This window comes from Nilaparvata lugens, chromosome 4, assembly GCF_014356525.2.
Source record: "Nilaparvata lugens isolate BPH chromosome 4, ASM1435652v1, whole genome shotgun sequence".
In the NCBI taxonomy this organism is placed as follows: domain Eukaryota; kingdom Metazoa; phylum Arthropoda; class Insecta; order Hemiptera; family Delphacidae; genus Nilaparvata; species Nilaparvata lugens.
This window is the reverse complement of record NC_052507.1, coordinates 55,395,272-55,422,685: the sequence shown is the minus strand read 5'-3', so window position 1 is coordinate 55,422,685 and position 27,414 is coordinate 55,395,272. Positions and strand designations below refer to the sequence as shown.

Sequence of the window (27,414 nt, the reverse complement as noted above, 5' to 3'; positions counted from 1 at the left end):
AATCCAGTTGAAAATGAAATTTAGTTTAAACTCGCACTGTGCAAACAGCACTAGAATGATATCCATTGAAGCATTTACACTGGAGCTCAGATAATACTTAAATATGTATGGGCTAGGTAATATGATATAATATCTAAATCCCATGACATTTTCATAGAAATTTCAAGAGGAAAACAGAAGGATTAGTAGGGTTTTAATATTTAAAAAATCAACAGAGTTTAAAAGTAGTTACAAAATACTGAACGATTTAATTTTCTTTCAAAAATACACTTGAATGAGTCACATATCAATCAATTCCTTCCAAATAGATTAATTTGACACATTATTTTTATAAAAATCTCATAATTTAATATAAAAGTTGAATTATTAATTGGTGTGTGGTACAAATTATAGGCTATTGAGCAGTACATACGCTTAGAATAGGCCAATATTGGTGTGCTGCTGCTATTCAAGTATTGCCTAATATCATACGAAAGTAAAAAATAAGATAACTATCGAAACATCAATGAAATAATAATATTAGTTCATAGTAACAATGAAAATAATAAGTATTCGATTCATGCATTACAAAATTACATCCATAAGTTGAGTACGGATAGACATGTATGGAACAATTATTACAAACGTTGTAATTTAAATTTATTTTAATGGATTCAAACACTTGAAATTTATTTAGATTGATTTAATAATGTTTTTGAAATCAATTTATTATACAGAGAAATCTTCCAAGTGCACTTTGGTTGAATACTATAAATTATTGATTACAAATAAATGATGTTCAAAAATTTCTCATAAAAAAGAATCTTTAGGTTCGGAAGCAACCTAAATATATGAACGGGCAAATGTACGTCTTCTATACTATTATACACTTTGTTGCATTCACAGAAATACATAATATATAAAATATTTCACCATATATTAATTTTCTTATATATTCTTACGTTTAGCTATTAATTATGATCACAGATAAATTGAGAAATTTTCAACTCTTCAATATAAGATTATTATAAATACAATTTACAATAAATAGAATTAGTTATACATATACATTTTCAACACTACAAAAAATAAAACTACGAAATACTAAAATACGTATATAAAATCTATTTGGATTTGAAATAATATGCCAAATTATTGCTGATTGAAATTTCAATAATCCATTTATCAATAAATGATCAATTGGACAGCTATCAACGATGAATAAAATTTAAAGTCAAGTTGAATTAAAAACTTATAAGTCGGTTTTTTTCACAAAAACCCGATGTATTGCTTGTAATTTTATTGCTTCAGGACTAGTCAAGTGATGTTAATGGTATTTCTAGTTTTCTGAGCAGCAATCTACTAGTTTCAACAGAAAATTAAATACATTACTAAAAATTACAATTAGTATTGCTAATATTTCAATATTGCTCATTCATAGTTATTATTCTAAATGAAAGTTATCTGAGCAATTGACATCTGATCATTGTTTGATTATGTGATTTAATAATGCATACTAATACTCAAGGTTTCTAAATACAGTTTTAATTTTTACGAATATAAAATTATACTTTCAAAATGCGCTTTAAAACAATATATTCCGCTTTTATATAGAAATAATATTGGCCTATTAATCCACTTTCGAGTACGACTGAACTCAAATGAACTTTATTAGTCTAATATCAAGTGGAACTATAGGATACGCAAACACAAATACATTTTTTTTGTTGTTGATACTCGATGCTATTATCCAAACAAAAAACATCGTTGATCCTGCACAATTGATCCAGCCTACTTTGGAGCATTTCACTGCAAAAGAGCTCTGGTTTGGCATAGTAGCCATAGCAACTGCGATCTTCGGCAGTATTCTATCTAAATATTTTCAATTGGAACGGTACTAAAATATTCCTCTGTTTCTTCTACAACCTTTTACTATGCAGATGATTGAGCTATTTTGGTCTATCACGCATGTATATCAAGATAATTAAACTGCTCTGTATGAAAGTATTGCTGATGAATCCTATAACCAAGAAGTAGCTACAAAATAAATGAAAGTAAAAAGTATTCAACGATTTTGAATACATCGAGGATGGTTGTAGGCATATTTAAATTTATAAATATTACTTTATATACCAAGCTAACCAGAGCGTTTTAGTTTTGAAATGCACCTTACATGATAACAACAGTTTTATTACTGTTCAACAGTACAACAGTTACTGTGATGGCACAAAGTGATCTTCAGCCCTGTCCACAGCAAGCTCATTTCTATTTTTGCCGACTCGGAGGCCAGTCTCCAAGGCCCATTCACAACTAACCCTCTTTCTCTGTGGCCGATGGCAGCTCAATTCACAGCTAGCGCTCTTCCCCTGAGCCCGATTCACAGCGACACAAGTTCGGCGCTGACCGAAACAGGACTCTGCAGATCAGCCGCCTGACTGCGCTGCTGGGAGGAGCAGGAGGGGGCGAGGGGGGCCGAAACGGGGGTGAGGCCGGTGCCCCCCTCCATCAGCGAGTCGAAGTTGAAGTTGACCCCCGACGTGGGCGTCGAAATGGGCACAGCCTCCTTGGGGCGGCCGAAGTTGGGCACAACTGGCAGGCTGGTAGGTCGCGGTCTGGGGGGGCCCGGCTGCTGGGGTGCCGGCATTTGGTGGCGGCCTGCTGGCATTTCCTGCTGAAACAACAATATAATCATTAATTTGGTTTGCAAGTGGCAGTAAATTGATACATAAATCACAATCAGCGAGATGCATAGCTTTGAATATAGAAATTTACAATTTTTTCGTATATGACAAATTTCAGATTCGAATTCAGCGCCCCAAAATGAAGTGGAGAAAACATAACCTGTTTCCTGGACTATTATTACCTATATTCATAAATATATTTTCCTGAATATTCATAATATTTCATATGATTTGAATACATATTATCGACATATCCAAATTCCCCTTCCGTGGGTGGTAAATTGGACGAATAATAATAATAATATTCCTATATTCCAGAATATTTCATGACCTATTTTCTGGAACAGTTTTGAGCTGTGCCTCTTGATCCTCCACCAAATTCTGTTGAATAATAATTTTGTATTATTGAATCAATAAAAGAATAAAATACATTCATATAAAACCGAAGAAAAATTTCTTTCGGGGATCTTTCCTGAAAAATAACTATCTGACTGGACTATTGTATTTGTGCAAGATTAAATAAATAACAATTAGCAAATACATACCTGTCTAAGAACAGCAGGCAACTCGTGTCTGCCAGCCGGCATACTCTGTCTGGCAGCAGTAACAGCAGCTGACATCTCGTGCCTGATAGCAGCAGCAGCTGACATCTCGTGCCTGACAGCAGTAGCAGCGACCATGTCCAGTTTGGGCTTGACATCGACGGGCGACCCGGCGTTCAGCAGTCGGCACACCGGCTCGTGTGTCTTCAGCAGAAGCTCCAGCTCCTCCTTCTCCTGTTGCAGCTGATGGATTTCGCTCTGCAAATTCATTTTCTTCGATTCGAGGTCTTCGGTTTCCTATACAACAACGACAAACAATGTTTATCTATTAGAACACAAAGTACCCTTTATTTGAAATATTAAAAGTAGCCCATGCTAGTCAATTGATTTTAATGTTCATTTAATATATTTCATTTGTTGATTCAAGATACAAAATTATTATTCATTAAAATAGTTCGGGAAGGCACAACCCAAAACTGATCATCCCCCTGATTTTTATTCATATATAGTCAGTCCTTTCTGTAAAAATTGGAAAATCAATGTACCGGTTTTTCAACTTTATTAAGAAGAAATAAATTGAAAAGTACGACGCAATTGAGCGTCTTATACCTACTAAGCTAAAATAATGAATGTGGATCATGTAAAAATAATAGTAGTATGGTTAAGTACAGATAGAATACATAATGCAATTTACGTACTCATTCAACTAAGAATAAACCTTTTAAAATGTTTTTGGCAGATAATTTAATATAGAGTTATGAGTGTGAATTGTACATCGCAACAGGAATACCTTTCCTAATCTAGGAGCAATTCAAATTGAATCACTTATGATAAAACGTTTCATCTATTCATGATAAATCGTCTCATACACTCATTCTTTTATCAAAATAGTATGTTGACATGAAAATGATAAGACCGTCTTGTCTTTTATCAACGAATTACATGACTAACAGCAACTGAATGAATCATCATAAAATTCTACAAAAACTGATAAATTAATCGCATTTTTATTGTACTGCGACACACGAATAATCAACGTTTCTATAGTTGGTTCCATTTTAAACTGACAGCATTTGTCGAATCAGAAGCTGTCATGTTATCTATAAGAAAAGCTGACAGTTTGAAGGGAATCTCACTATAGCATAATTTCAGTATGCAATAGCGCAAATAAAGATGAGCTCATAGTAAATGACAGAGACACACATAATAAGCGATAAGTCAGGAAGTAATGAGTCATCCGTCTTTTGTTAAAAAATGCAAGGTGTCATAGAAAAAAATCCAATTGTTTTTGTGCGCATGTAATCAATGAGAAAAGAGTGATGTATTCATAGAATTTATGTCATTTTACAGTTGTCTATGTGATTTAATAGAGAATAAACTTAATGAGAAATTCAATGTTGTTATAATAGTATTATTAGAAGAATGGAAATTGATTATATCTTCTTTCGAACAATTGAAATAATTCAAGCCAAGTTTTAGTCCATCTACTGGACAATGAAATCTGGAAAGGCTATTAATCATGAATCATGCACTGATATATGATAAATCATGTTTATAACATTATAAATGATATCCATAAGTTCAACATTTAAAAAATCTTTAAAAATATAGTGCAGCAACATTTACTATCAAGGAGAAAAATGAGTAGGTACTTTAGTCCCTAGATGTAGCCTACAAAGAACTAATTTATTATTTGACAAGTTGCAACTAACCGAATTATCCCTGTTGGGCCGGCGACCCCCGACATTCTTGCGGGTGGAGGGTGGAGGGGTGGTGGTGGGGGTGTTGACCGACGATGACGTGATGTTGCGCAACATTTGCGTGTTTGCGGGTGCGGGTGCGTCGGTCACTAGTGTAGTGGTGCCTCCTTGCCAGCTCTTCGTATCGACCAGGTTCATGAAAACGCTGCTACCTGCACATACGAAACAAATATTGAACTAACTCACACTAAATGCGAAGGTGACATATAACCTAGCTATATTTGGACTGTTGTATGAATTAGAATTGGAACCGTTTTGGGCTTCAGCCTGTGGTACTTTTCTAGAAGTTGTGTAATTCTGATGGAATGAATGAATAAATAACTCTTATTGTAAACAATAAGAACAATATCAAGAATGGTAAACGAGTTGAACAGTTATTACAGAGAATAAAACGGCATGGAATTGTCACAGCATCTAATTGAACTGAACAGTTAACTGAAGATTGATAGCAGTGTAATGACCGGAAACGTTTTTGATATATAACTTGTTGAGGGACTGGGATTAATATTGTTACATTATTACTAATCCCTAGTGAACTGTCTATACTCTATAGTGATATTCACGTTAAAAAGTCAGCACATGATTAACTTCTTGTCTGTCATCAGACAACGCAGGTAGCTCTATCTTTTTCTACCTCCTTACCGTTGCCAAATTGCTTGTAGACTGTATAGAAATATGATGAACTACAGTACCAAAATACAGTATCCAAGAATAAATTTATCTTGATCATAATTTTACAGGTGAACCATTACTTAATATTTTCGTCCAATGTTTTAAAATGGACTTACAATTTCAGTAAATGTGTTCCAAGTGAAACATCAAACTACAATACCAGTAAGATTAATAGATGTACGTTATTTTGTTCTGTTCACGTTCACTGTCAATGTTTGTATAGGATGTATTTTTTGGGACCCCTCTTATTACACCTCAATTAAATCATGAAAAGATATATTTTCTTGGTGAATATAATACTGTATAGTTGAGTTAATCATTATTAAAAAAATCAATAAATATCAAAATCATTAATAATTATTATAATCATTATCAAAAATCAACTGATATAATAAATAAGATTACCATAATAACTTGAATCACAGCTATCTACTATAGAAGGCGATGTAAAATTGTTAACACAGTCTTCCTATAATTTGTACTGACTTCATAACTTAGATCTCACTAGATAGAACTAGAATAAAGCATTAACATCACATAGCATACCTTGTGTGCTGAGCGGCGGCTGTATGACGGGTGGCATGAACCCGGCCTGATGGGGGTCGCCCTCACCAACCCCCTGCAGCAGTGCCCCCCCTTGCAGCTCCAGGAAGGTCTGCTCAATGTTGCGCAGCGTCGTCGGTGTTATCGTGGGGGTGGTTCGGGTGGGGATGCCGCAGTTTAGGCCGTCCAACTGTCGGCAAAACACAAAAGAAAAAGGTTAAAATTGTGATGAAATAGAAATAAAACATAACATAGAATAATACATTTTAATAAAAACAATATAAGAATCTCAAAGTACCCTTCACTTTTTAGAAACTTTAAAAAAGTTCAAAAACTAGTTTCGACCCTAACTTAGGTCAGTTGAAATTTCAACTTGAAAATGACCTAAGTTAGGGTCGAAACTAATTGTTGAACTTTTTTAAAGCTTTTAAAAAATAAAGGGTACTTCAAGATTTTTATATTGTTTTTATTAATTTGTTAAAAAGTAGCCCTTGTGAGTGAAGTGTTTTTTAATAATACTTTTTAATTACACAGAAAAAAATCAATAATGTAATGAACAATTATGTAGAAATGAAAAACAAGTAGGAGCATCATCATACATGATGGATAAATCTACAAAAATAACTACTAATACAAGTTTATATGGAAGATTCCTTGATTCCATGGCAATACCTGAAATCATCAACACTTTTGACAAGTATTTGTCGAAATAGTTACAAATTTACAAACTGCTATTCAAATTTACTAGTTTATAAGTTTACACGTGCCTCAATTTTGAAAAATTTTAAAGGTGAAAATGATGGATGTAAAAGGCATTTAATCTCACGAATGGGATAGGAGACACATAGGTACTGTAATAAATTATTTCCCAAGAATTTGTCAATCCTTGTTATTCACATATTATCATGGTATTGTATTATTAGTCTGTCATTTACTTGAATAACTGATATAATTAAATGGATGTAGATCCATAAATAAATAATAGTCAATTAAATCTTTCAAACCCCACTTAACAATAATTATTTAAAACTCACACAGGAAAAAATTTCAACAATTTTCAACTTGACAACCTACAAGAATGCCGACTATCTTCCCAAGACGTGCAAGTGATATGTATTTAGTACACTACTGCAAGAGGAGAATAATAAAACAATGACGAGTACAGAGTCAAGAGCATAAGAAGAGGCCTAGGTTAGGTTGGCTCCGGTTAAACTCTCTCATTCACTCTCCTCTCACACTCACTGTTTCTCACTCTCTCGCGATACACAAACGGAAATGCCGCTGCACGATTTGAAAGAGACCGCGCGCCTCAGGTATGAGTCATCGCCTGTTTAGCTCTTGACACGGACCTACAACCGATGACGCAATAGCCATGCTTTCAGCGAAATCCACTGATAAATGTACATTTTCCTCGCTCCCACACATTGTCAAACTGGTGCACTACAATATTTGCCGGGTATTTAAAGTTAGGAGTCGGTTTCTAGCCTAATCCAAACCAAGTTTCGTAAGCCATTATTAGAATTTGACAATTAAATTAGAATTATATGATGCCGGGCATTGTCTTTAAAAAAACTATGAATATCTTGTACAGGCTACATCAGAGGTATGATTCATAAATTTATTAATTTTGAATAGAATATTTGGAGAAACTTATGAATCTTGTATAGACAACTCAAAGTCAGGGAAATGATTGATATAGAATTTATTAATTTTAAATTGATGAGAGTCAATAAAATAGTTTAGATTTAAATTGGAGGAACAATATAGGACAGTAAATTTAGCTTTACTTTTTGTGAACTTTGAATTGTATTAGGCTACATAGCTACTGGAATTATTGAAGTGAATTCAATGCTACATCAAATTAAAATTCTGAAATTGAATTGAAATTCATATAAGGATCTATTCATGAAAGTTTGGAAGTCTTGTAAAACAGGAACAGTAATATGAGACAGTAGTAGACAGCAGTATAGGCCTAAGTACACACTGGTCAAAAAGATATACGACAATAATCCATCAAATTAAAACTGTAGTTATTTTTCTGATATTATATCTAACTCAAATCTACAACCACAAAAAGTTTTGTCCATTTGAAACTTACTTGATTGTAGAACATCTTTGTGACTTTTCAATTATTTGACGTAAGTAACAGAATACTTCACAAAACTAACAGAAAGTATAAATCCAATGTTGTATTTTGTTTCAGGAGGGCTTTCATGTGCAATTTAGAAAACCTTTAGAGAAGGAAAAGGACTTCCATACTCTAGACAAATAGAATTACCGCTTAGCTCGCAGTACTATGTACATGTCTGGTCTGTAGGAAGGCCTTTTTCCAATACAACATGACTACTGAATTTTTAAAAGATTGGACTCAATACCATAAATGCAGGATGAATACTTAATAAATACTGGATGAAGATCATCTTTGGCAACAAACAATACAGCTACACCCCATAATGCTACATCCTGAACAATAGGTAAGTAAAAACAAAAACTTGTAGAAACAACTTGAGACTGCACAGTGACTTCCCCGGCACCCTGCACAACACTTTTTGAAGGGCAGTAAGAAACGAGACCCCTTCAATCGATACCATCACTGAGACAGTTGTTACTATGAGGGTGGACTGACCTACGGAGTGGGGGGAAGGTATACACACCCCCTCACAGCGTAGGAGGGTAATTCCAAAATCAATAGTACCACAAGTACAGTGAACCTAGGTCTAGACCCTCTGTCTCCATTTGACATGGCAGCTGACATGCGAGGAAATTAATGAGTAAAAAGAGGCGGACATTTTGAATTAGGATGATAATGCTTGAAACAACAGATAAAAACAAAAACCTTCCACACTTATTGTAGAGTTGGAGTGTCGTTTATATAATTGTATGGAGATCAAATGTGTTGGAATTAATAGAAGGTAGCATGTTTCTTTCAGTGTGATACCCAAATAAGCTGACATATTTGTGCGTGGGTTGATAAAAAACCACATACTTGGCGGGATTTAAACCGTCGACTGTTATCATCAGTTAATCGAATATCTTTACCTAACTGAGTCTTGAAGTATTTATGCATGTGGTATAAGCAGTGCTTGAAATGGCACAATTATATGTTTTCCATTTCAATTTTAAAACACCGGAAACTACCTCTTCAATTGACACTTGAGACAGGTAAATAGCATCAACGCATCATGAGTAGGGAGTCATTTGAGGATGTATTTCAAAACTAGAAGACAAGAAATAACAAAAATAATCTCTATGATAGTATCTAGTATCTATTTTCCTTACTGTTGAATCAAAATTATTATTGAATATATCAATTCTATCAAATTCTATTCTACTGGTGAGCCAATAGTTATAATTATTCAGCCGAAATAATGGTCAATATTCCCGTAGACATGAAACTACATCATTCACACATTAAATTATTAATTACGACGTCTGAAATGTAAAATATTCGATTATGTGATTTTTAATCAGTGACTCATTTCCTTCATCATTTTTAGCTACCAATGTCGTGACTGTAATAATATAGGCTATGGTCAAATTCATAAATAATATTATTTAAAATTTATTGAAGATAGGTCTACAATTTTCACCAAAACAGGTATTTGAAGAGTGTCCATAATATCAACAAGGTAATCTACAAGCTGTAATAAACAAATACTGTCTCTACAAAAACACCAATTTCCACATAGTGTTTCAATAACAGCCATTAATATTTATGAATAGATAAAAACTAAAAATGGTAGAGCTTGATATATCCAATATCAGAACGGGAAAATTGTAATTACAGTACGATTAATTATAGAATTATTAAATTTTACAAAATTTACAACAAACGTTATGTTTCTATTGAAACAGGTTGACTGTATTTGAAATTGTGTCGGCGGTTGACTGAATCGGTATTCTGAATATTATATTGTAGATAAAACCACAATACCATTAAAATATACTGAATTGTAGATAAATTCAAATTCTTAGAGTAAGGTAAACTAAGTTTGATCGTTTTAAACAAGAAAACACAACAATTTTCAAAGCGAACCACAATTTAAACACACAAATCCAGGCATCACACGAGCATAGATGGTTTCAAAACAATACGATCAACAGAAATATAGATCCAAGACCACAACACCACCGTAATAATAACTCAGTTTGAATGATCTACATAAAATACTAGAAAAACTCAACAATTACCTGTGAAATCTACACCTAGAGCACACGTACACCCGGAAGTAACACAGAACAACGATGTCCCAATCGGAACAAAGAAAGAACTAGAACACAGCACAAGTGAGGTGAATATTGCACAAGTTGAGGCAACAAGTGGTCCACGCTTCCTCACCGACTGACAACTGATAACTGACAACACTTGCAGGAAAATCGAAGGAAACGCGCAAGTCAACTGACAACAACTTCAAATACTTCGCTCAGTTGCACTCCAGCTGGGAGTTCCCCACTTTGTGACGTCATTGGTAACCTTCCCCCCTCACCAATGACCCCCCTCGAGATAACAAAGCTACTCCCCCCTCGACCATAAGTTCGGTGAGATTCATTTCAAACTGTCAGCATTGGTTGGAAGTAAAGTATTGGTGCTATTTATGAGGAATGCTGACCGTTGAAGTGAAGTGAATTACTATACAACTACTCGTCCCTTCCAAACCCATCGCCTCTTTCTCTTATTATTTCTCTTTCTCTCACTCCCTCTCTCACTTCTTCTCTCTCTTTCTTACAGACACTTTCTCACTCACTCTCTCTCTCTCTCTCAATCTATATATCTCAACACAAATCATCAGTAGGAGCGAAAACATTGCGTGGAAATGCGGAAAATCCTACTATACTGAGATTCATTTTAAACTGTCAGTATTTGTATAACGAATAAGTGATGTCAACGCTTAACATTCAACATTCACTATACTACTTCCATTATCTGTCTGTTGTATTATTTGTGAGAGTTTTTTGATGTTCTACTGTAGAGCACAGATCATGTAAATGAGATTGGTTGGATGGATTTATTGTTTTAAATGTCGTACAGTTTTTTTTCTTGTTCTAAACGGTTTAAAAGTTCTAAAAAGTGATATTGAGCTTATTTATGTTCTATTGTCTATCAATTCTTGTGTTTTTATATTTCAAACGAATTGCTTGGATGAAATTAATGCATTTTTTCATTGATTTTTTTAGAAAATTGATGGAGAGAGACTGTTGATTCGTAAGATGAAAAATTATCAAAGACAAAATGACTATTTAATTTACCAATTTCAGTTCAGTTAGATAAAAATTGTTTTGAAGATGATGATTTTATAATGTGAACTCTATAATTAACTTGATTTTTTCCCCAAAATCGAACTATAGATAGTTCAACATGTAAGGAAGGAACCAAGTACAGTTATTGAAATTGTAGATGCACATGCTATTGGAATTGAATTAAAACCTACGAGCTCCATTCTTGCAATTTCAATCGAATCTCTGTTAAAATCCATTCAAGTGTTAATTTCAATATGAACTGAAGTGAGATAAGCTCACATGTCATTGTAATAACACGTCAACCAAATAATTCAATGGAATTCTATCATTGGATCACTTCCTTCCTTCTCTTGAATCCTTCAATCTTTTATCATTTCTCAAAAATGAAAACAGTTCAAATTTAAATAAACTGAAATCAAAGCCAATATCAAAAGTTGAGAATAGCTTGCTTTAATGTTATTGATGAATAGTTGATAGTTGAACAAAATAGTTGATACCAAGGTACCTAGAATACATGTTGTATTCTAGCACAGAATACAGCATTATAGTAGTACATTGATACAATATTATAGTAGTTTTCTCTGATTCTAGGTACATTGGTTGATACGTATTATTCTAGTTCTTCATGCTGAAATAATAAACACAGAATTGAACACACCACATTGAACACAGAACATGATGTCTTCTTGAATCCAGCAACCCGCCGGTTATTGACAAAATTACCAATAAATTGCAATGATATCAGAATAAATCAAATTCAGATATAAAACCAACCTTGATTAACTTCAGTTTTGAACGGGTTTACCAGTGTTTAGTGGAATAAATGGCCAACAGGCTTTGAAGCTCATCAATATTGTTACATAAATACTGCAAACTCGTTTGTCCATTGCCTAACAACAAAATGGCGAACGGGAATCCCCAACCAATAGCAGACGAGCCAAGAGGTTCTGGGTTTTCCGAAGGATGTTCCCGATTCTTGCATCTAAAAATAGTTCCTAGATTCTAGCAGATTTCCTAGCAACCTGAGAGCTTCCTCTTCCTAGACGATACTCTTCAGATATAGTTCAGTATACAGATTGATGATATACCTACAGTGAAATTCATTTTCAAGTCAGCTTTCTTCCTTCTCATAAGTAGCATCAATACTTCCAATTCAAACAATGCTGATATTGCAGAGTGGATATCACTATACGAATATTATCAGCTACACATCATTACATGTATCATAATCGATTATGCATCACCTATGATGCATTAAAACAAAACCGAAATACAAATTCAAGACCCGTTTCATTAGCATCACTTGCTTTGATACACTTTATTATATTTGCAATGATACAAACACGATACACTTTGACAAGTGCTAATTCAGATTCGAACCACTTGTCTATTGAAGAGTGGTCGACCTTGAATCACATACGATTCGCAATAGAACAGTGTTTTGACCTTTATGAAGTATCTTTAAATAATAATTGAGCAATGAGAAGAAATTCAAGCGTGGAAACTGGTCTAGAAATTTTTCTCAGTAAATTAACTCAAGTTATTAGAATCTGAACTGAATTATTGTATCAACTCTTCAAATTCACTGAACGCTGCTAGTTGAAGAATCAATTTGCTGTTTTTTACTTGAAATGTTATTGCTATGTCGTTAAAAACATGTTCAAATTGATTTATGAATTACTGTAGTTGGAGAGTGCTGCTAGTCACAAGATGATAATTATTAAGCATATTGTTCTTGACAGCTCGGCTTTCTTCAGTCGATTGATGATGCTGATTGTTTTGATGATTGACTGAATGCAGTATTGTTGATAGGAGATTTGATCAACGATCACATTGATTGGACATGTGATGCAAACAATGAAATAAACTTTTGTATTGATGATTGGTTAAGATAGTTGAGATAATCTAGACAATTGGCATAAAGTTATTTTCAAGAATGATCGACACTGAGATAAGAACGAGAGATATATATTAGGAAGATTCAAAGCAATTAAACGTGTGCAAAGTATAATGATGTAGCTGAGCTCCACGAAGATGGTGCACCCAAGGAATGTATTCTATAATACAATCTATTGATAGATACATGGGTATGATCAGTTGCCATTTATCTATTCGACTCTCACCATACACGTGTTCAAGTTACTGTACACGTGTCCATGGATTTCGTGTAGAAGAAGACTAAACCTATGATATTTTTTGAAAAATCAAGATTTGAACTATTCTCGGAGATGATACCGAAGGAAGGGACGGTAGGGGTGGGTGGAAAGAATTATTGATAATGAAGTGGGGAGGAGGGGTGAATGGTATACGTATGGGAACAATAAAAGTACCTGGAAAGCGAGAACAATAACTTTCCTAGGGAACAGGTTGCATTGAAAACATAAACAACTATCAACCCATGTCAACAGTGAACAATCAGGGCATCATGCCAACAGTCGGGACTCTAGTTATCTTTTGAAATACATCAATAATTTCAAACAAAAACACAGATGAATAACCATAGACATAACATTTAGCATTGAAAGAATCTAATTTGAAACTGAGGAATGAATATAGAGTGATTTAAAATCCAAATAACAGAAATATCAAGGGATGCCCCTCTCCCCCACTCACCATAACTTCATGAACTTGCAAAGAAAAAACCAGCTACAGTGAGATCCACTTCAAACTGACAGCATCAGTTGAATAAAAAGCATTGTTGATATTTATAAAGAATAATGACAGCTTGAAGTGAATCTCACCAACTTTGATTTCATCAATACAAGACAATAAAAATTGAAATTAAAATCAACTTAAAAAAACTTTTTTAATGCATAGTATTGGCGACCTGACTATAGACAAACTGAACAAATACATCTGACTAACGAAATACAACAGCTAACTCAAGTGTGAAAGTTTAAAATAACAACTTGCCATAAGCGATTTGGTGCGTGCGTAGGCTGAATCCGTGTACATTGTAGCAAATTGGTAGTCTTCCTTCTCGTAGCTATTTCCTCCAACCAATGGCACTAATTGAGACATAGAGAACTAAAACTGGAACAACTATCACTGGCACAAAACTCCAAAAGCACCAAACTTTGTGTGATTTTCAAACTTCGACAACACACCTTCTCGCGAGAGCTAATAGACAGAAATGCGCTTCATGATGACAAGGTGTTGGTAGACTAGAGGTGTCTCCCACCAGCTGCTTCACAACAGGATGCTCAGTTGCCTTGATACACAAGAATGTGAAAGTGATACGTGAGGACGCGTTTGATACAGAAGTCTGTGTCGCTGTTTTGTTGACCTATGGTGATAGTTTCACTACTTCCAAGCAATAAAACTTGAGACACAGTGAACTCGGAAATGTTGATAAGTCGAGTGTAGAGTGTTTAACCTAAAGCCCTACACTTCGATGAATCTATGTTACGTTGAGCATAGAAGACCACCTGTGGGAGTTGACACATTTGCAGTTCCCAATGTGTGAATACCCTATACCTAACCAATGGTATCATTTTTCCACTCAGCAAAACATGCATTATTCAGAGGGAAGCAGGGCTTTAAACCGTAGTAACTTACTTTTATAGAATAATGGGGTTTATAGGAAGCAAAAAATACCAATGTTACTTTGTGATAAAATTTTCTGATGATGTTGAGTCCTGAATGAGATCGGTAATCTACAAGAATTTGAATTATTAATTTTGAAATTTCACAAAATTGAACCGGAGAGTAGATAAAGAACATCAAGTTATAGGTGGCTCACTAGACTCAAGTGGATGTCCATCATATAAAACTTGACTTGACTGAGGTATGATGTTGACAATGAAAGAATCTTCAGTCATGCTCATTCAAGTTTGAATGAAGAATTAAAAGATTATGGTTACCATATACTTGCTTTATCGAGTGATGAATATCCTTGCAGACATTTTAGGATAGAATATTAAACTTTGGAGTTTCAAACTGAACGTGACAATAGGTCTATATGAGGTTAACATGGAAGAATCCTAGAAACTATCTACTTCTATAGACCAGAAAATTATGTACTTTTTTCGGAATTGGAAAGATAATGGTTTTCAGTGCATTGTCATAGTAAAATGAGATGGACATGGGGCCTAATCTCCCTTTGAAACAAAATGTAGGGAAGTTTAGCATTGAATATAGGCGCTTGTGTTATTTGTTACATCCCTCAATCATGTGATTGATCATTTTTTCTTGATTAACTAATATCAATCTCTAATAAACTTAAACTGAATCGGAAAGAATATTCACGTTTAGCATGTGTTACATAATATTTTATGCTTTTTCAGATTCAGTTAGAGTTAGACTAATTAGTTGAAAACGGCATAAGAGCTAAAGCTGGTTCTCATTAGAATACAAAATAATACAAAGTAGGGGGTTATACGGTATACAAATGTAACTAAAAAAAGGGAGGACTCTCCATCAACCCTCAGTATTGACCACATACATTTATAATCACATCTTTATGATAAAATCACCACATTAATACAAATTCCACTAAACCAGCGTTCATTCAACTTTTCTCATGATTGTGTACAAATACCTATGACTCATCACACACTACTCCAACATGATACACAACAACTTGACACGCGTATCAAGGGAGCTTCCTTCCGGCAACAAATCGGTCGGCGCCAGCGAAGGTCACCGGGCTGACGTCATCTGAGCAATGACGTCATTCGCCTATTATTTGCGCCAAGGCGTGAAAGTTCTTCCAGGAACTCCCTATTGCCCCAGACCAGAACCAGAGAGACCAACAAACCGTGGGTTGAGAATGGATGGTAGGTGCGCTACGCTCGCTTGATAAAGTGAGATTCACTTCAACCTGTCAGCCATGGGATATGGGATAATATGTTGTTGGTGTTATTTTTATAAGAAATGTCGACAGTGAATAGAAATTAGAAACATACAATTCACTCAACTTGAAGCATATTGAAGCCTACTTCAGATAAAAATGAATATGTTATGGAAGTTGGACAGAACTTTTCGATTGCAAGTGCACTTATTCAACAATAGACATTAGGTTATCCTAAGCTCTATATAATAATTATAGCCTATACAATACTAAGACCTGGTATGGGAATAGAAATAAATTTAAGGAAGAGATGGTGAAGTAACACGTCAAATGAGAAAATAAACAATAAAAAATGCGACTCAATAGAATTTCTGCAGTACAAAGACAATGGAAGTAGTAGAGGCGAATCAAAAGAGAAGCAAGGACATACAGAAGAAAAAGAATAATAGAGAAAAGATAAGGGAATAGGACAAACAAAATATATTTGAAAATATTGGGAGAATGAAAAGAATACTAGGAAAAAAGTGGAGAGCAAGAATAAACATGAAAAAAGAAGAAGAATAGAAGGACAAGGAGAAAGAAGTAGAAGATTGAAAGCAAAGGAGGGCTATAGGAACACAGATTGAAGTTTCTACAAAGAAATTACCTCCTGAATACAAACAAAATAGAAGAAAACTGGAAAGGAATATTTAGAGTGAAACACAAGATGTAAATAATAATAATAATAATATCGAGTGACCTGGCTGACTCATGTCTGGTGTCAGAATTTTCAGGTCAAGATGTGAAAAATACAAAGATACTAAAAAAAATCCAAGGAAGTTTTAAGATAAAGCAGTCAAAAAATATTTAACTTATATATTCCATTTCACAGAACTGATAAAAGTAGAGGCATTAGGTCTAATAATAACATCGTTCGAATACAGATATGTGAGTAAGGGAGAAGAGAAAAATATGAAGAATAAATTTGAAATAGCAGAATAACGTAAAAATTATAATGATAATTAGCAGAACAGTACAGGTGTGTACTATACATTTACGCGAATCTCCCACCAATTCAAAACTACTTTTTCGATCAATGAATTTTTTATCAATGAACAGAAAACTAGGCTCCGCCACTTTACTAGAGAGTTCCACGAACTACTGTCTCTCCTGGAACTCAAATGCCTCTCGAAACTCTTTCAACAGAAATGTCCGATTGTCTCTCGGAATTCGTCGGTTTTTCAGTCAATTACCGTTTCCCCTACATTATAATCCAGTCAGCCGTTATAAATAACCGGCTTTCCATTGATAAGCAACGATGACTCATCCACACCGTACGCAAAGCCAAACAAAAACAAGTTATACTTGGAAGGTTGGAAATTTGCTAGGAAAGGACTAGAAACTCTAGATAATATTATTCAATCTTCACATTTTTTATGGTACTCTGAGTTCAATGTTACCTGAGAATTTTATTATAGAACTCTGAGTTCAATGTTATCTACCAGGGAATTTCAGAATAAATCTATATTGAGTTGAAACTTGTCAAACTTCACACATTATATAGAACTGATATTTCAATGTTATCTGGTAGTCTAAGAATTTTAGATTTAATGTAGACAACGTAATTATGTTTAAATTGCATACATTATTTTTAGAACTCAGAGTTTGATGTTATCTGGATCTGGCTACCTGGGAATTTCAATATAGATCTAAATTGAGATAAATGTTCACACATTATTTATAGAACTCTGAGGTCAATGTTATCTAATTTAAGTGAAATAGAAGCGACATTGTCAGTTCCACACTGGCAGTGCAGTACACTGTCACTGTACACTGTACAGTTTAATGCAGTGAATTGTGGAACTGACAATGTCGCTTTTATTTCACCTTAGTTATTCCACATTATCTCTGTACATGGTGTAAATTTTATCTAATTGACTTGAAACTTTATAGTGAATCTTTATTGGTTTCAAACTTCTCACATAATTTATAGAAATCTGAGTTCATTGTTATCTTTTTACCTGGGTATTTTTGAGTAAATCTAGGGTGAAGGAGAACTATAGAATTCTGGTTTCAATGCTATCATATGAGGAAATTTTGAACGACCTCTACAGTGAAACTGGAATTTAAAGATATTTGAACTGTGTGATGAAATGTGTTATCACGTATCACAATATTCCGTCATAGAATAACTATTTATTTATATACAAGGTAAATTCATTTAATATAACAATTTACGTAAAGGGAAGCTTGGAGATTATTGGAGGAGTAACATAGAGATTTTATGGAATAATTATTTATAGATTTACAATTTTCATTTTATAAAATACAAAAATGGATGATGAGGAGAAGAGATGGTTGAGGAAGTATAATGAGAAAGCTGCTTGAATTAATTCCAATTCACAATCACTTTAAGTATTTTCTTCAAATCAGTATAACGAATTCACTTTTTTTGTTCTCTCTTAATAATAATATAAGATTATCTTTGCAAAGTTGATAACAACCACTAATGCTGTAATATTGGAGAAATTTCCATGATGAACTCTATAAGTTGGAGTTTCAATGAGTGCAAGTTTTGATTGTACTGTATTTTGAAAAAAGTAAAATAGTGGTGAATAACCCTAGTGGAAGTGATCAATAGAGATCAATAAAAAAAATGTATTAATATCAATAGGTAGGCTATTTGGGCCAATACACATCAATTAGATATCCATGGATACCTATTGATGTGTATTAATATCAATAGGTATTTGGGCCAATAAACACTATTGATGTGTATTGGCCCAAATACCTATTGATATCAATACATTTTTTTTATTAATCTCTATTGATCACTTCCACTAGGGAAATGTTTTCACTAATGTTTGTATTGTTGTTAGAATGAAAAATCACCAAATTTAAAACAAATTTGAACAAAACGCCCCGAGATATTCACATTATACTAGATCAGGGTTCTTACAAGAAATGCAAAAACTTGAATAATCTATACTATAATAAAGGAAAGAACTGGCTTATACACGTATGGGATAGGAAAATCATGTTTGATGCATCATCACGTCTGAACTACTGGACTGATTAAATTGAAATTTTGCATAAATATTATTAATTAACCGAGGAGGCCTATTTTATATTTCCCAAGATTTCATTACGTCATGTTTTCAGTTTGTAAAGTTATCAAATCAACCATTGCGGGCGGAGCACGGGTTACCTGCTAGTAGACAATAAAAAGAGCCTTGGGAAAAATGACCTGATACAAATATTTTTACAACTGAACAATCAATAAAAATAGAATAAAAATGTAGCTGAAACCTTACCACTGAGCTGAACAATGAATCAGAGCAAGAGGATGGAGGTATAAAAATTTCCAACATTTCAACAGCGCGACAAAAAAGCAACAATACAGCATTGAATATTTCCCAACATTTATCAACTATCCACGTGGTCTTTGCTTTCTTTGTTTACACGAGAAACAAAGGAGAAACAACAGTAAAGAAAGGAAAATAAAGAAGAAACCAAAGATAGGGGGAGGGGGTTATATCCATTGGACGTGCTTTATCTTATTTTCCATTAATAGATAAACTACTTTTCAATAATTTATAGTACGATGCACTTCATACTGTCAGCATTGTTTGAATGGGGAGCATTCATGCTATTTATAAGGAATGCTGACAGTATGAAATGAGTCTCAGTACAGACGATTTCATTTCTATAGAGATGCAATGCTAGACTGAGGACAATTATTATTATTATTATCACAACAATACAGAAAACTACTGTAGACTTAAAAACCTATTTTCTTATCTCATGCTATAGATAAAATGTGTACATAAAGTGTGACACCGTAGTGTAGCTTACTATGTGTATAAGGCCCAATACAAAGGCTTAGATAATATTTAGGACAATCTATTTTGGTTTTGTTCAATTTAAACATGGAATTGTGTGAGTGATTTCAAGTTTGCTAAAGATCAAACCAACAATCAAGAAAGAGAAGGATTAGAAGAGTGAAGAGTTATACACAGAGAAAGGAGGAACGAGTAGAGGAATAGAAATTGTGATGATTAAGATATAATTTCAGAGATAGAAGTATAAGCAAAATGTGAAGATGTAGAAGACATATTAATAGAAAAACAGAAGATCTATAAAAAGTGAAGATGGCAGAGTTTAAAACAGCAATATTATGAAGGAAGAATAGTGATAGTAGATGAGAGACGAAATATATTAGCCTAATTATTTGTCGAGAAAATAGATATAGCGAACAAATGATTCTATAAAATTATGGGGGCCTTTTTCTAATTTATATTATGTGTGAGATTGAGATAATATATGTATTAGAATTTGAAGATCAATAATTTTCATAATTTTACTACATACATTAAATCCATTATTCTAATACAGCAACACTAGTAAAAGCAAAAATACTGCTACATTACAGAAGACAGTAGGTCAATCGTTTGTTCGATTTGACCTTGAAAGCAGCTGATAAGACTGAACAAAGACTGTTCCTTCTTTATTGTTCTAAACAGAAGGAAAATAAAGCTCAGCTATCAAATGAACTTCTGTTCTGCATTGCAGAAAAAGAATATCAATGGTTCTTATGGGAGTGTTCACACATTTAAAATGAAAATTAGTGAAATTTTCATAAGAACCAATGATTAATTGATTCTGCCAGCAAAGCAGGCATTTATTTGGAAAGCAGAGATGGCATTGGTTTGCTCTCAGATAATATCAACTCTCAACAGTTTGAGAGTTTGATATTTTTGTTCCTTCAATTAATATAAACCCTGCTTGTCAATATTAAAAATTTTTCTAAATCGAGAATCAAATAGAGCAGAAACCAACCAAAGTAAGTTCCTTATACAATTTAAATATGTATAGAGTAGATAACAATAGATAAGATCAGCTTGCAACCAAACCAGCGAAGTCCTTCCTAAAAGGGCCTTCCACTTCCTTGCCAATCCTGGAAAGGCGAAATTCAAACACAGCCTGCCCTCTCCAGAGAGTATAAATTTATATTCTTTACTCTCTAGTATAATTTTACATTCTTTACTTCCTAGTCCTCTCTAGATAGTATTATATTTATCCGTTTCTAAAATTATAGAGCCGATTGGCCAATATTTAGAGAGTAATTGAGTCATTGAAGATAATACAAAAATAGAATGATACCACAAATGATCCCATCGTATCAAAAAAAGTAGAAGGATAATACGAGATTGGAATAAACTCCTCTCTTTCAGTATGGGAAAAATATATAACATTCCATACACCCTACTATGCTAATTGAAAATATGTTTATCTCAATATTCACTTACTTGTTTAACGCTACTATCTTGTATTAACATAAGCATTAAAAATCAAAGTAGCCTACCATTTATTTTTCCAAATCAAAGAATAATTCATTTTCATTTTAATCTCAATATAATTATCCTATACACAAGTAAATAGGGGAAAATTGTGAAATAGCTATTCTATACAAAATTGTTCTGATAGATTACTCTTTGCAATGCTCTTGATTTCCAGACTACTTTAAAGGAAATGAACCAACGCAATATTTATATGATAAAGTTTTTAACATAGCCTACAAACTAGAAATAACAGTAAGTTTTCCTTGTAGCAAAAAAAAACTATTATTAATGATAATATTTAAAGCAGAAGCGAGAGATACTGGGATTCCATTTTTGAGTTTATCTCAAAAAACAACGAAATTAATTATTTATCACTTCCATGGATATGGTTTGATTTCTTCTAGAATATAGTTCTAAATGATTATGAATTAAAAGAAATAGGAATTCATGTTTTCAATGTTATTTGATAAAAATAATTTACTCTGATAATTATGGATAAACTGTCTAATTAAGCAAAGATAAAAGCCAAAAGAGACGCTGTTTCGCCTCAATGTTATTGGGAAGCAATATAATAATTATTCTTAATGAATCATCTAATTAAAAATATGAAAATTGATAGCAGAATGTGCATCTCTTCTATGTGTATAACAAGCAAAAACTTATATTAACAATTAGGCGTTATATTCCAACATTCACCCATGAAATCAATTCAAATTCAAATCGATTAAAAATAATCAAGGTTTACTAGTGATTTTTAAACGGAAATTATTCAGTCTGGAGTCTGAACTCATTGAGACTGACTAATTATTCAAAACAATAACCTTTAAATTAATAATATAAGAAGAAGCATTGTTGTGAATGTTTCCAACTGCAAGAGCAATACAAGGGATTTTTAAGTACAAGTGACTGGCAGTTGATAATATCAAATTGCATCAGTTATAAATTTAAGAGTGACATTCGACAGACATTTTTGCTGAGATATAGAGTAAAGATACAGTTTAATTATGATATTGGATTAGATATCTAGTCAAGATTATTTGTCTCGGGTTGAGATATTCATATAAAAACTGTTTTTAATAGACTCAGGTATTGGCCAAAATGTATTACATTCTGCATAGAAAACAGTAGGCCTACTAAGCAAATTATCACAGGATTTATGCAGAATTCACACCCAGTTTTCAAAATTTCATTTTAGATACAATGAGAACTTTCTTTTTGAATTAGGAACTAGCTAGAACGATTTCCGAACCGTGAAACGAATTCCCGTGAATAGCGGCGCCAGACGATTCAAGAGATGAAAGAAAAATATAATATAAAAAGAGAGAAGAAGATGAACAGAAATTCGTGGAAGCGGCAAAACAAGAAAATAAAAACGGCGGAAGAGACAGGAAACGGGCCGCATAATTCCACGAAACTCACTCAAGAAGAAGTAGAAGAAGAGATGGATGAGGAGAAGGAGAGGAAGAAGACGGGATTTCCGAATGGCGTGTTAAAAGAGTGCCCTGTTCAAAGTGGGTCATCACCTTTAGTGAGATTCAACTCACTATCAGCATTGGTTGAATAATAAGCCTTCATGATATTTATAAGGAATGCTGTCAGTTTGAAGTGAATCTCACTGTATCACCTTTGGCTAAAGACAGTTTTTTCTTATCTGTATTTCGCAAAATTCTAGGTACTATAAAGACAAAACAACTACTGTATAGCAATTGGTTTTTGGAATTTTCACAGCTTCCAGGTACGAAGAATAAAAAGTGGCAACTGCGACAGATTGAAAAACATGTACTGTGAAATGGTTTTCAACTTTTAGAAATTCAAATTGATTCCAGTAAGGTAGATAACAGAAAAATATTATTACCTAAGATATAGTGGGAACTTTGAGCATAAACCCGGTCTGGAGCTTCAATAGCTGTCCAGTTCTTTATTGGATATTTTTTAAATTCACTGTGGAGATGAAAAAACTGTTATGCCTCTGTTTTGTTAAAGAATATATCAACCAAGCTAGCCGATGAATGAGTTATTCATTGCAATTCTGATCATTGCAATAAATCATGCTATACCAGCACCCATCGATAAGATAAGCATTTGGAAAAATGCAATTTCTCATCATCTATTTTCTTTAGATTTTATAAAATTATAGAAAGATTAAGCCACTTAAGGCTCAACTCACACTTACGCGACTCAGGTCAAGAAGAGACTCGACTCTAGTCGAGAACATGTTTTCAAATGGTGACACTCAGAACAGTCGATTCTAGTCTCCGCGACGTTACCATATAAAACACATGCTCTTGACTAGAGTCGAGTCTCTTCTCGATCTGAGTCGCGTAAGTGTGAGTTGAGCCTAAAATATAAAGATTATTGACGAGAGGGAAGTCTGCTTGCAATGCAAATGGAAATACAGTACCTTCAACACCCAGCTGAGCAAACTGCTACATTTGGACAAGAATGTGACATGACAGTTATGGACAATGTTACATAGGTCATCTATGATTTGTTTGGAATATTATTTTATTCAATAAAATAAAAGCAAGCCTAATAACCAAACAGCTTGATATTTTTATGGAGTAGAATAAAATCTACAAAAAATCTTTTTGAGGAAAAAATCGATAACAGCTCATTAGCAAAGTATTCAAAATGTCATGAAAACCAACCAATCTAGTAATCACTCAAGTATATTTTCGCTTGGTTTGAAGGAATTTAAGAACAACGATCTTTCCCTCAATGGATTTAATCACAAGGAACTCAAAAGCACTCAGAAGATACTCAATATGAACAACAGAAAAATATTGGACTAACAGAGCTCAAATATGAGAATAACCAAAGACAAATAATGTGAGAAACACTTGGCCAAATATTGGAATAATTGAGGATCTTCAATCATTAATCAATGTAGAAACTATATTCTTGTAATTTTGTAAATAAAAATGATAAGCATAGCCTATATAAATGGAGAAAGATATAATTCATCAGAAGTGGAGAATCGCAGTCACAAATTATCAAGCATGATATTATTCAAAAGATTTTACAATACTAAAAAGTCTACATAAAATTTGAAAATTGTTGAGTATCAAAAAAATCTAGGAGTGCATGATGAGTTTCACATCAATATAGTCTGTAATAAATTATAAATCAAACATGATAAATATGCACAATACTAACCGACAATAAATAAATGAGATGTGACAAGGTTCATAAAATAAATAAGTGTGCATGATACATAAATTATTAGGAGATAAGAAAAATCAACAAATTGATGTGGGAAATCCACAATTTAAAGCAGATAGCATTCAGTGGCAACAAATTGATAGTAAATAAAAATAACGATGAAGCGTTGGAAAAATGTAGATTTTAAATAGACACATTTGCAGTGTGAGGAGAGCATTTTGGTCGTTTGCCAATCAGACAGTTTGCTAAAATAGATTCCTCCAACTTGCCGGACTCCACTGGTTTCTGCCAAATTACAAACAAACTTTGCTCTCGAATTTTCAACTGATTGCGATTTCTGAGACCACTGCAGATTACAGTTTTAAAGAGCTATCTAACTGTTTGTGTAATGGTGAAAGCAACTCGATATCTTTCCCTAAGATGAAAATGTGATTTTCAATAAATTAGAGATAAAAAATACTCAAGAGATGGTCACTTTTGTCCATTCTTCATTTGATTAGATTTCAACCGACTAAAGTTCACTACAGAGTAGAGTTTTTAAGAAGAATTTGGATTATTTGTTGAACGATAGATATCTTCTTATAATACGAAATTGTCTTTCAAATTTTCATTAAATTTTTGCTTTTGCAACTGATCAGATTACAATACAGAACAGAGTTTGATAGAAGAATTTGAGTTATTTGTGCAATGGAAAATGCAACGAGATAGCTTTTTGTGATATTGAATGTCACCACTACGGGCACATCCATTTAGAAACCAAGTGACTTCTAAGATTCAAGATTCATTTAAACTTCTAGTTGGAAACTCTAGTTTCTAGAACCGTAGAAAATCTACTCTTTCAGAAGCGCTCAATTTAGGCTACTAATGGACATGATTATTTTTTACAAAAGATGTGATGATTCCCATAAAAGCGCTAGGTTTGTGCATGCTTGGTTATGGAAGGGATGATTAGCCTATAGGCCTAATGATGATGATGAGAGAGGATTTTTTATCATAGGAGCATGATTATTTTTAGGATAACCAATTAACTGTTATCAGTCATCAGAATGAAGAAGGCGAATTTGAACAATTAATTCACAGAGCTAATTTATTACATAACGAAAACCATAAATACAGTTGATTGAAAGGTGACTAAAAATCGATCAATCCAGGAAAATTAGTATGGTAAAACAATTTCCTAAAAGAGGATAAGCAGATCCTAATAGGCCAGTTGGTACCCGGATACCACTGATGTCCCAGTGTGTTATACACAATACATATGGACATCACTTGTGGCTCCTTGGTATCCCACTGGTTGAGCCTGAGCCCGGGATACGGGCCTTGCAGAATAATTACTGGCAACCATTGGTCATGGCTGTGGACAACTGTCGTCCAAGCAAACGTAGTTTGCAGCACGGAGCTGTATGTCCAATGACATTTCAAAATAACGATAGGATCACGTTGCTTAATCTATAAAAAAATAAATCATTACGGTATGCTATTTCTCTCATTCAATTAGTTCACACGATCTCTGGATTCTGTGAAATCTTGCATCAGTGTACTTAATAAGAGCAATGCTGCAAACTAAGGTTTAAACAGACTATATTGCAATATCGAGTTATCAGCTCAAATATAAATTAAATATATTTTAGATATCTATATATGGATTTAATGAACAAACGTTTAGTAAGTCATATCCAATGCACAAATACATATGAAAATTAGCATAGCGTTTTTTCTCAAACAATGTAGGTATTTAATAAGTTTGTTACGAAGGCCACCTGTGATCCTACCTAGCCTAACAACAATTACGTCTGTATAATATTTAGCATAATTATCTACAGCTGTATAAAGTTTAGTTGATTTGCCAAGTAATACCGTATTTACATTTTTATCACAAATATTGTGAGAGGAAATGGTTAATGCCAAGCTTGGGATACAGCCAGCACTTGTTACAAACCACTAGGCATAGTTGGTGCTAAACTTAGTCCTAAAAGAAAACTATGCTCCTTCTAATTTCTTGACCAAAATATTTTAGAAAAATTGTTATATTTTTGTATTTAAATACGTTTCTTGAAACATAATTATCAGCTTGTGAATCACAGCAAGAAAATGGAGATTGAAAAATGCAAGCTTTCCAACTTGAAAAAAATAACTTACAGGCCGCAATTACAAATAATTTATGTCAGAAATAAGGAAAGATTCCTATTTCCAAGGAATAATATCATAATTGGATAAAAAAAAGGTTTACTCACAATAAAATTTTACACGTAATCTAAACATTTCAATCATATTTTTAAATTTCTAACCAAATTTCTAGGTTAGGTATTACAAACTGTAAACAATTCACTTTTTAGGTTATAATTTTGTACTTACACACAGGCTGTTTGGAGTCGAAATTTGCAGATCGCCACTGGTATTCGTTAAAAAATCGGTTGGACAAATGGATAGTTTCTCCATCTGTCTTTTTTTAGCGTTCGTCGAATTCGAAAACATGTCGTTCACAGTAGATCTATTTTGTAATCGAGTAATAAACACTATGGTCACCCAACTCTGTCAATGCACTTTCCTTTGAAAATCAATTGAAACTAGTGTGATTATGCTGTTCCGATAAAACATTTCAACGTGAACCCAAACCCTGTGACATAACATTCAATACCCGATTTCAAAAGACTACTGTAGTTTATTTTTACGATTAGTAAAGATCGGTCAAGTCATGAGTGACCTGCAGACCTGGTCAATGAC

General features: G+C 33.5%; 1 protein-coding gene across 1 annotated transcript; it reads right to left on the bottom strand.

The window, feature by feature from the left end:
- Window positions 1–217: 217 nt before the first annotated feature.
- On the bottom strand, window positions 218–27,414 carry LOC111056256 (transcription factor kayak). Its single transcript, XM_039427028.1, has 5 exons — window positions 27,046–27,414; window positions 6,181–6,367; window positions 4,915–5,114; window positions 3,206–3,499; window positions 218–2,650 (listed from the first exon to the last, which is right to left on the bottom strand). The coding sequence occupies exons 1-5, from the start codon at window positions 27,163–27,165 to the stop codon at window positions 2,357–2,359; spliced, it is 1,095 nt and encodes a 364-aa protein (XP_039282962.1). The 5' UTR covers window positions 27,166–27,414; the 3' UTR covers window positions 218–2,356.

Bases quoted from the DNA above. Each gene is read 5' to 3' on its own strand.
- LOC111056256 (XM_039427028.1), bottom strand. From the start codon at position 27,165: ATGTTTTCGAATTCGACGAACGCTAAAAAAAGACAGATGGAGAAACTA. The intron at 3,500-4,914 runs GTTAGTTGCAAC...GTTGTTGTATAG, and splicing joins GGCCCAACAGGGATAATTCG to GAAACCGAAGACCTCGAATC. The intron at 2,651-3,205 runs GTATGTATTTGC...TTGTTGTTTCAG, and splicing joins TGCCTGCTGTTCTTAGACAG to CAGGAAATGCCAGCAGGCCG.